This window comes from Parasteatoda tepidariorum, chromosome 10 (assembly GCF_982258835.1).
Source record: "Parasteatoda tepidariorum strain Cologne lab strain chromosome 10, Ptep-v5.0, whole genome shotgun sequence".
Classification (NCBI taxonomy): domain Eukaryota; kingdom Metazoa; phylum Arthropoda; class Arachnida; order Araneae; family Theridiidae; genus Parasteatoda; species Parasteatoda tepidariorum.
The window spans coordinates 91,051,200-91,062,840 of NC_141764.1; the positions used below are offsets into that span (position 1 = coordinate 91,051,200).

At 34.9% G+C, this 11,641-nt stretch overlaps 1 protein-coding gene across 1 annotated transcript; it reads left to right on the forward strand.

Annotated features, from left to right (window-relative positions):
- Positions 1-3,357: 3,357 nt before the first annotated feature.
- LOC107450739 (chitin deacetylase 7) lies at positions 3,358-9,641 on the forward strand. The gene is made up of 4 exons (XM_016066618.4): positions 3,358-3,425; positions 3,516-3,731; positions 6,466-6,799; positions 8,725-9,641. The coding sequence occupies exons 1-4, from the start codon at positions 3,365-3,367 to the stop codon at positions 9,563-9,565; spliced, it is 1,452 nt and encodes a 483-aa protein (XP_015922104.2). The 5' UTR covers positions 3,358-3,364; the 3' UTR covers positions 9,566-9,641.
- The last annotated feature ends 2,000 nt before the right edge of the window (positions 9,642-11,641 follow it).

Below are 11,641 nucleotides of genomic sequence, written 5' to 3' on the forward strand. Positions count from 1 at the left end.
TTGTAACACCAGTAGCAATAGTAATAGTAGTAGTATTACAGAAAATAAAAGCAATGGCTATAGTAATTGTAGTCAACAATTGATAATGGTTAATTTTATTCATTTAATTTTTTTTAGTACTAGCAATAAACAAATTGAAATTTAAGTTTCAGAGATTTATTTAATGTATTTTGTGTCTTTTCTATTTAAGAGAAGATTTTATATTTTATTTTATAACCGTCGTTGAACAGCCGATCCAATTTTATGGATTTACTACTGCTAATGTTCAACTTCGTATCCTTGTAATTTTAAACCCGATTCGGAAGACAAGGGAACTCCTGTATTGAGTATTGGGAGAAATTTGCCTTCGCGGAGGACTTTTTGATGGAGCTAACCCGCATTTGCGTGACATAGAAAGGAAGACCATGAGAACCTCCCACGGTTAGCCTGATGGCAAGGGGACTCTAACTCATGATCCATCTACTACTGTGGATATTTCAGGTCAGCACTGTGATCGGAGCAAGCCGGAAACGGAATTAGTATCAACTGGGATTCGAACACGTTCACCTCATTGGAAGGTAAACGCTCTATCCCCTGAGCCATCGCGATTCTCAGGCGAAGACTATAAAAATTACCAATAAAATTTATAAAGGATGAGGATCTCTGAGGATAGTTTACGTTAGCATTGTGGTAGGTGCGAGCCTGGTGTGGAATTCGAATCAACCAGCCAATGCCTGGATTCGATATTGGTTCACCTCATTGGGAGGCAGGCCCTCTATCCCTTGAGCCACCACGACTCCCTTAGAGGTATTGATTTGTTATCAGAACATGGAGGATTTTGTGATCCCGACATATTTAGCTCGCACCAGCCACCATATTGTACATGTGGAATCATCGGCCGGTGACTGTTGAACTCATGACCTTTCGGACATGGGCCCAATGAACTAACAGTCAGGCTATCCCGCTCACAATTTAAATGCCATCCAAGATTTTGTTTTAGTTCCTTAAGATCGTGTTATAAGGAATGGTTGTTTACTTTTATACACTTTTATTTATTTAAAACAATTTTATTGTGTTTTACTCACTTTACGTAAATAGCGATAGCTGTTGATTATTTCTTAACAATAATCAGCTATATAATTATTTAATGTTGCACTATTTGACCAGCATGATATAATTGATCAGCATGCACTATTTGATCAGCAAGGGGGTTTTACCCATAATTTCAAGCGATACTCCCATAATTTCAAACGCTAAGTTTCGTTAGCTCAATGATAATACACAATCCTATCAATAGTACCCCATCAATCAATGGAAGAGGCGTTTGCTTTTCACTGAGCTAGAGATTTTTTTTATTGAAATTACATACATTTGCTGACTTGTGTGCTCAATATAGGCTTATAAGTCATTGTCAAGTAGAAAATACAGATAGAACAATTCAGAGAAAGACATCACAAAGAATACATCCAGGGTTACGGCGGGATTCGAACCCGATACCTCCACGCTTAACAGAGCGTTTGGACCGACGATACCGCTCGGCCAGGGAGGCCCCCTAGAGATTCTCTAGGTCAGTGGAGTACTGCTTTCTAGGTACTGCTTCCATCTCGCACCAATACTTTGATAACAAGTAATTCCAATAGCAGGTAGATCATGGTTTAGAGCCCCCTTGTTGTGATGCTCATCATAAGGGTTTTTTGCTGCTTTCTTCTCCAATGTAAAGCAAAAGCGTGCTAGTTTTACTCAAAAACTTCCCCACGTAAAAGGAAGTATTAAAACAACTGAGAAAAATAGCTATGGAAACAGCCGGGAATGCTTTACTAAGCACAGTTGTTTTCTGTATCTATCCAAACAAGTAAAGTAATAAAATAATAAATATATTCAGCTAACCTGGTTACATGACATATGCTATTTATTTATTTACTGTTGGACCATGGTTTTCCAGTGGTTATAGAATCGGACTACGGTTCAGAAGGACAGGGATTCGATCTCCGATTCCTCTATGACCCACTGACGTGTTCGTAAAATCTGCGGAATTGAAAGTCCAGTGGTTGGTCACTAAGCAGAGGGAATTTCCTTCACCTTCAGATCCGTGTCTAAATTGAGAAAGTGGCCTCACGAATGAAATCCTCTCTGCAGAGGATCAAAAGTGTGATAGTACGTCTTCGGATCATTCTCAGAGATGTTTTCTAGTGCGTCGTCCATAGCCCATTGTGCAGCTTTTGTGCGTCGTAAATAAAGTTACTCATATATGTAGTAGGAATACTTTATCTACTACTCACTAGAACGGCACAATAGGCTATTGGTGACGGTCTGGGAAACATCACTGAAGATGATCCGAAAACATACCATCGAAAACATACTAAACAAACACCGCTATCTGGATGCTTCGGAAAGTTTGGTGAAAGGATATACCCCTCGGTCACGCAAGTCCCTCAACATACTATGTTCATTTTATTTAACTTTGCACATATACATGAAGACTTCTGTGCTCAATAGTGAGAACGGCAAATCAATATCAAACAGAGAGCACATATTAGAGATGGATAATTCAAAGGGGCATTCTGAGTTTCAGCTGTCGAACTAGCGAGCCGAACTAGTCACATTCAAACTGCAGACAAGTTAGAGAGGGATATCACAAAAACACATCTCGGTAACGGCGGTATTCGAACTGGCTTCCTCTACATTGCAGAGATTTTAAATGACGGCGAGACTATTCGGCTGAACCTGCCAAGCCGAGTGGTATGCCAAATGCTGTGCAGAGCTTGGAGATAGCGGGTTCGAATCCCGCTGTTGACCTAGGTAGGTAAGTGGGTAGTAGTACTTCATTTACGCCGCTCTAGAGCTACACAATGGGCTATTGACGGATCCCTGAGGATGACCCAAAGACATGCCATCCAATTTCGATCCTCAGCAGAGGGGATGATCCCTTTCTTCGCGCTGTTTCCCTATATGTATCTTGGCGCTGTGCTTCTCTGTATTGTGTTATCTGTCCTTCTATTTATCAAAGGTTTATAAGCCTAAATTGAGCACACAAGCCTGCAAATGCATTGGCTTATTGGTATAACATTACATTTGCAGGCTTGTGTACTCAATTAAGACTTATAAACCTTAGAAAGACACATATAGTACAATACAGAGAAGGATATCACAAAGAATACATCCAGGCTAACGGCGGGATTCGAACCCGCCACCTCCACGCTTAACAGAGCGTATGGCGATTGAAGCCGCTCGGCCAGCAAATGCAAATATTCCTATAAAACGGCGAGACTGCTCAGTTTTAACAGAGGTCCTCTATACTTTGTGAAGTGAAACTACTCAACTCTCTTCATTTTCATTATTTAAGAGGGTACTCGGTACCTAGTTGTGCACATTGTCTTTAGTCACTATGGCCTTGTTACAAGAGGTTTTAATTTTCATAGGATGCTTCTTGCTGATAGATGTTGGAGGTAAATATTAATATAATTACTTTTTAATTCCATTTATTAGCTTCATAAAAAAATTGTATTTGTAAAACATTTTATAATCATTTATTACAGCTTCTAGAGGTTCCGAAAAATTCAAAAAGAAGCATGTATTCGAATGTCCAATGGAATATGGTGTTTTCGCAAATCCTAACGATTGTAGAAGATTTTATACGTGTAATGGAGACGTTGCGTATGATACTCCTTGTCCAACACCACTCTATTTTGATGACGCTAAAAAGCTTTGTGTTTACAAGTCTAAAGACCTACAGTGTGGACCTGTTCCAATGAGTAAGTGTTAAAACTTTTTAGTTTCACATTTTGCAAAGTAGCTAGAAAACGTACGAGCTGTAATTTGTCAGGTTTAAATCTTAAATTATGAATAAGTCTGCAGAGTTTAAACTTTCCATTTTTCATGTAATATCTACATAGCGAATTCCAAAGATGGAAAGCGACTTTAACTTTAGAAGTTTCTCGTGCTGCACTATATTCTAAGATAGGATTCCCTGGATTATTTAATTTATTTAACTTAGGATTAGTTTCAGATCGTAAGGTAGGATGCAATAGTAAACTCTAGTTAATTATGCTCATTACGTATAATAGTTTACTTTTATTTAACTGTATTTTGAGATTCTTCTGGTAGCAATAATTGTTATAAACTTATAAGTAAACTGCGTTTTTGAAATGCAGCTTAAAACTAGTAACTCTCAGTGTATATAATAATTCCGCTAAATTTTCAATAATTTTAGATGCAATTAACATAAAAATGTGACTTAGTCAAATCTTTATGACTTTACTTAAATCTAAAATTTAATGTAAGTAAACGAGATTTACATTGCTAGAAGAATTTGAATGTTTAATTTTAAGTAGTTCTTTATTGATGTTCGATAAATTGATACTAAGAACAGATTGTATACAGTTATTTGGTTTTTAATAGTATAGAACTAATATTTAAGATTGTGATTATTTAATTAGTGTGTCTAGTTCTGTTCTAAGCTTAAATTATGGCTTCTTTAAAGCTATACAATCTCTATTTCTTTCCTATTCTGAGTTTTATCAGAACTTTTATTTATTTAGCACTTTGACTTATGAATCTAATAAATTAAATTACGAAAGATCTCCAGAGTTGGGCAAGTTTTGCGGCATAGAAATGACGAATGATTGCTTCGGTTTAATATTTTAACTGTTCTAATAGAAATCTGAATAACAAGTTTAATTTTTTTTAAACTTTTAATTGCCCTTTAATTCTAACGTAATGTTTCAACAGCGTGGTTAAACATTTAGAAATTAATAGTATATTGCCTTTCTTGAAATTTAATATTTATGTAATTTTATCCGTAACTAAATATAGCTACTTAAATTTTTATAAATATTTGAATTTTTGCTTCTTTTGAGCCATATAAGCTACACTTAAAACGGGCAAAGTTGTTTTGAGTTTACTTTCATCCACCGTTGCTGCTTTTAAACTTCAAAACTAGCCCTTTTTGAAAATCAAATGTGTATTATGCTTTGTATTGGAGTTAATTTTATCAGAGTGGAGACATCAGAAACTAGAGCTAACAATGCAATGAAATTAAATTTCTTCTGTATAATTTTTAATATAAAGTATTTGTACAGTGGTGGTGACCACACGAGAGTAAACTCTCCGTAAGGCTAATTTTAAAAGCTATAACTTTTTATAAAACTAAGTTATAATTAAAATGCAGCAGATTACTCTGATAACCAATATCATGTCTTCGTGCATTTAGTTTCTGTTCCTTTAATAAAACTCTACTGCACTCGTAGCAACAGTTAAAATAACTTGACAATCCCGAGTTTGCTGCTCGGCACTCTAAAGTAATGCCTAGTAAGTTCTATAATTCACATATTTTTGCTACATAAACTGAATCAATATCTTTCAGAATTAATTCAAAAAATTTTTAATATATTTTCGGTTGCCTTAACCCTGAAAGAAGTTTTATGTGGTCATCAAAGTGTTAGAATTGTTTCACGCCACTTAAGTGCCTTTTTCTATCGTTGATGCTTATGAATTTCTGAACTTAATCCTATACGGGACTCTTTGTTTTCACTTTAAAGCACTACATTTTGAAATCTTATTTAAGTCTACCTTTTTGTTAAATAAATTTCCCTATGTTCACTTCACATTGGAAGCGTACATCTAGAGAGACGGTACTATGGCAGTATGATAGTTTTTAGTTTTGTATTATGACAGTATTAAGTTTTGTATGAAAGTTGTACTAAGGCAGTATGAAAGTTTCCCTCGCATACAAAGGTTGAAAACCCGATAAGACGGTAGTGGACAAAGTTTCTGAAATTTTGCATTTAAACTAGGCAAACCTTTCGAACTTTATCTAACTGTCCAATATTGAAAGAAAAAAATTTAAAGTTCATTGTCATTACTGGACTTAACTAGTAACAGAAGCTAGTCTTGCAGAATTTTAAAATTACTATTAATGGCTGTTCATGTCTGTACTGTTCTGTCTGTTTTGTACGAAAAATTTCTCTTATTCTCTATTGTCATCCTATTTTAAGATATCACTGTCGTTGAACAGTAGACCAAATTCTGAGTTTACGATTACCAATCTTGAACTCCATAGCTTTGTAATTTAGAACCTAATCCAGAAGACTTGGGAACTCTTAGATAAAAATATTGAGAAAAATTTGTCTTCGTGCAAAAGTTTTTAAATGAACTAACCTGAATTTGCTTTTCATGGAAAGCAAAACCACCCACAGTTAGCGAGAAAACTCTAACCCATACCACTGGGGATATTTTACTACAGCATTGTGGTCGGTGCGAGATGGGTGCGGAATTATGGACCGGCCATAGCCTGTGAACCGAATCCTGGCTACCTTATTTTGAGACTAGCATTCTCTGAGCCATCTCAGCATCCTTATTTTAGTTTGTACTTAACTAGTTTTTAACTTGATTGTTCTTTGTGCTTTATTTTCTAATGTGTAGTAAAACTATGTTTAATAGTATGATACTCTTATTTCTACACTTCTATATTTTGAATATCTTTTACAGCAACGCCTGTTCCAACGACTCCTGATCCTAACGCCTCCCCAAGTTGTCATCCGGCATCCTGTCAACTTCCAGATTGCTTTTGCAGTGAGGATGGCACCCTCATCCCAGGAAACTTCTTACCCAAAGAAACTCCTCAAATGATAATCCTGACTTTCAGTGGAGCTTTGAACGTCTTGAACGCCGAGCCTTTCAGCCTTTTACTTAACGAATCCCGCCACAACCCAAATGGATGTCCAATTAAGGCAACATTCTTCGTTCCACATGAATATACGAGTTATTACTACGTTCAGAAGCTGTATGGACTTGGTCATGAAATAGCAGCTCAAACTATCACGTAAGTTCAAATTCTTGAAATATTTAAAGTGGAGCTTTAAGCTTCTACTATCTCAATCTGTAAAGTTTATATTTTGAACAGAAATTTGCCGCAAACTCAATTGAACTACTTCATGATAAATTTGATTCAATAAATTGGAAAATTTCTAAACTGTTCATAAGGTTGAGCACAATGTTTTTTAATAACAAAATCTAAATGTAAATCGCAACTCTAATTTTGAAGTCTCTAAACTTCAGTTAAAACTACAGATTTTCTGTAACATAAAACTTTCTCGTCAGATTTCAGGTCTTCTAAAATCTATATTACTATTCATATTGCAGTAAACCATGTCTTTAAGTAAGTTTTTCTAGTTGACCCTGTCTTATCTTTTGAATGTAGGTCTGTTGTGTCACTGTCTCGCTGCATAACATATTACCTAACATTTAAAAATCATCTTATTTAATCCTTTTTCAATAAAAATCATTAATGTAATTAATATTTTATACCACAACCTGATTTGAGTGTAGAATAAAATTTCTTTAGAGAATCTCTAAATTTCCTAACACATCTGCATAGAATTTGAAAACCGCGTTGCTAATGTTTTGGATCAAAATTAGTTATCTTTTGCGCTTACTTTTCCGCTAACACATTTGAATGCGTAAGGCTAAGAACAAGCCTTGGCAATAAGGTAAATAAATTAACCATTAAATGGATTCCTAAGTTTTTCTTGGCGAAAACTAACGTATACGAATCATTTTTGATTTCTTGGTAGACGGAGGTGTCTTGTGGGGGCTAAAATCTGCAGCCACACCCTCCAAACAATTTTCTAAATTATTTTAAATGTACACAAAAATGAATACTTTAACTTTGGAGCTTCATATGATTCCTTAATTTAAATTTTTTTATTCATATTTGATTCTTCATTGGAGCAGTTTATGATTTAATTTGTTCGTATCACTCGGGAAAAATGTATGGATAGCTGAAAATCAATCAACATTTTCAACAAATGGTTAAGAAAGACTGAAAAGGGATTTGAGTATTTCCTCTATTTTCGAACATTGTCTATTTTAGTAGTTTTTAAAGTACTTTTAGCTTCAAACAAATTAAGTATTGTCAGATTTGCGAAACTGCTAAATATGGTACTTTAAGAAATTAAGGTATTGATATGGTCTGTTTTAATTTGAAAAGGTAATCTTTCGGACTCTGAAGAAACTCAGCGTTATGTATCTGGAGAATTTTTTTTATTTGAAAACATTCAATAAATGTAAACTTTATGAACATAGAAGCAGTGGATGATAGAAGCGGAAAGCTTCACTTTTTAATTCCCGCTTAATTGGACGCTAATACCTGCATAGGTTCCAGTTTCAACAATCTTCTAAACAGATAACAAAAAAAATTGGGTACGTGAAACTAGACAAGTGATTAAGCTTAACTATTTAATTTGATACCTGTAAGCGACGTCGTGCGTGTGTTGAACCAATGTCTTTTGAATTGACAAATTCCAAAATTCACCTACGATGAGAGATCACTTGGCGGTATCAAATTGGTGCACAATAGGCCCTAGGTTGGATTGAAAAGATTTAGTTTTGTGGTTATATACTCACTCCATTGTATACATCCTGAGATTAACTTTGAATTTTAGCACTATTAAAACGAACTGTATTAATACTAAGGTCACTTGTTTTGGGTTAGTATATTTAGTTTTTTGTTAAATTATGAATCATTAAATTTTAAATTGTTGATAAAATTTGAAATTAGTTTGCCGTAACTGATTATAACCATTGGAAATGGTCAAAGTTTCTTAAGTTTTTAAATTAAAAACCGAGCGTGAAATTAAAGTGAGACTAAGGGCTTCCATATTAAGGCTTGCGTTTTTGTTTTATGGACTTCCGGAGTTGAGAACTTTTTATCAAAGCACTTAACCAGAAATTACATTTATTTTCCAGGAACCGTGAACCTGAACAATTCTGGTCTACAGCTTCTGTAGATGAATGGGTGGAAGAAGTAATTGGCCAGAAAGAAATTTTAAACCGCTTTGCCAATGTCTCCAGAGATGAAATACTTGGTATGAGGGCGCCTTTCCTGAAACCTGGGGGAAACAACATGCTTGGTATGATCTACGACTACGGATTAGATTACGACTCTTCCATTGCAACACCATTGTCAGAAGTTCCTTTATGGCCATACACATTAGACTTCCAGATTCCGCACAAATGCATTTCTGATAATTGCCCAACAAGATCTTTCCCCGGAATATGGGAGTTTCCGCTAAATACCTACACTGCTGGTGATGAAACTGGAGCTACTTGCGCATTTTTAGACCAGTGCGTTTTTCCTGATGACCCAGAAGCCATCTTTGAGTTTTTGAGCTTTAACTTCTTACGCCATTACACTTCTAATAAAGCTCCATTCGTCATGAATTTCCACGTCAACTGGGTAACAGATGACACCAAGGTTGCAGCTTTAGATGTTTTCTTGGATCATGTTCTTGAAACCTATCCTGACGTCTGGTTTGTCACGATGCAGCAGGCAATACAGTGGCTGAGGAATCCAATTCCAACAGAGATGGTTAAAAGTTTTGAGGCCTGGAAATGTCCAAGAACAAGAATGCCAGGTTGCAATAATCCTCGCACGTGCAGAGTTAAACTGAATGACGGTTTGCGCTCAGATGTACGTTATTTGCAACTTTGTGGTAAATGTCCTGAGAAGTATCCTTGGTTGAACAACATTCGTGGAACAAAAGAAGGCAAGAGTGTTAAAGACTTGGTGCAGAAATCTACAGTATAATGTTTGTTAGAAATTTCTTTCTGTTTTTGTTTGCTTGTAATTTTAAATCTTGTTTAATAAATATTTGTTAAAGAAACAGTAGTTTTTCAATTGAACATACATTAAAAATCAAATTGTAATTTTAAAGTTTTTAAAGAGCTGTTTTAACCCTTTGAGACCAACTTCACTCATTCAAAAACAGTTCTTAGATATGTAACCAAGATGTGATGCTACAACGGACACATTAATAAATCTCTTTAGAGAATTTGAAAGATCTGAAAAATTTTCTCACAAAACTATTGTGACTATATTTTCACATTGCGGTTATTTTACAGATCCACAAGTTATACAGGATTTTTTTTTTGTACAAATGAATAATTTACTATAAAAATTATTGGCATTACATAAAGTTACCTTAACATGACTTTAACTAACTTGTTGGGAAATTAGACATGCTATACAGACTAAAGAGGACACAGGATAAAAATGTAAACTGGCCATTTTTCTTAACAGCGATAAATATGAATTTGATTAGTTCTTGATTGCAAACCTGCGGCAAGGATTTTACATAGACTTGGATATAATTTTCCGTTGTGACACTAATTGTAGTAAATTATTATTCCATCGCTTAAATTTTGTCCTCAACAGAATATGCTTTAAAGCTAGGCTTTTAGTACTCCCAATACTTAAGTATTTTGATTAAAATTCAAACTGTTCAGTAAAGAAATAAACCATCAAAATTAAACTTTCTACTGAAGCAGGTGGAATTAAAATATTAAATTTCATTTAATTGCTGAAGAAAGTTGAAAGGCAATCAGAAACAGTGAAGTTTCTTCGGGTATTCTAACGGGTTTTGATATTTTCACCCTAGCCTTTCAAGCGATTAAATACATTTATTTTTCAAAAGCCTCTTTACAGCCTAGTCTAGTAAAGTTGAAAATGAGCGTATGTCTGAACAGTCAGGATAAGCTGAAATTTTAAAGTTAATTGGATTTCTCAGATCTCCATCTCAAATTGTGCTTCCTCCCTCACCCTTAAGAACCATTTGGCCAGCAACTTATTGTTCATGTCTTATTAATTCAGAAATTACAAACTTAATTCACTATTAATTCAGAAATTACAAACTTAAGTTTTCTTCCTGAAAATCTATTCTTTAAAAAAAGCTGAAGTTTTTCTATAAGTACTATAGAAAAAGTTTTTGGTTCTGCCAAGTTATGAGTCATGATTGTTTAAAATTCGCGACTTCTCTATTTTATGCAGATAATGGATTTTAGTTAAATTCTCTAAAAATTAGTTTCGTGAAGATCATTCTCATTGTAAGTCTTCATTGGCGAAATGCCACTGGATCAATCAAGACATATAGCTTTAAGTCTACTTTTCGCCTTATTTTTTCATTTGCTTTTTTTGTTTAAAGTACAGTATTTTTAAAATGACTATCAGAAAATTTTAGCCAACTGTTAAGTTTGTGATACATAGTCAGAAAAAAATAAGTTCTATTGAGTTTTTTAGGAAGCAAATTCTTTTTAAAATGTAAACATTTTTATTTCCTATGAGCTGCACAATCAGTCTTCCCGATGAGCAGACCTAGTGAGTTCTCCAGAAGTGGTATCCACTCTTTCAGGACCACCACAATGGGTGAGATACCGTAGCTCATCTTAATTTGGACGTCTAGCTTCTGCCACACTAGATGGCAGCACTGAGACTCTATTTGGATGCTAAAGTGGAATAGGAATTTAATTTTGCCGGAAATGCCAAGAGCCAACAAGGCACTCCAGGGATCTTTTACATGCCGCATGGCCGCTGAGGATTTTCTGCATCTCAAAATCCGGTGTCTGGGACGGGGATCGAACCAGCAGACCTGGGCTCAGAAGGCCGACGACAAACCAACTGCGCCACTCAGCCACAAAAACGTAAACATGAAAACCCGAATAAATTTTAACAATTTATTCTACAAAATACTTTTAAATTATTTAAAAGACAATGAATTTTTTGAAATTCTGTCTTAAATTATCATTTAGCAACACTCTGCTGTTTTTTTCACACTGGTTTTGATTTCCTATCCTTAAATGCATCCACGAATTAAATGTATTTAATTCA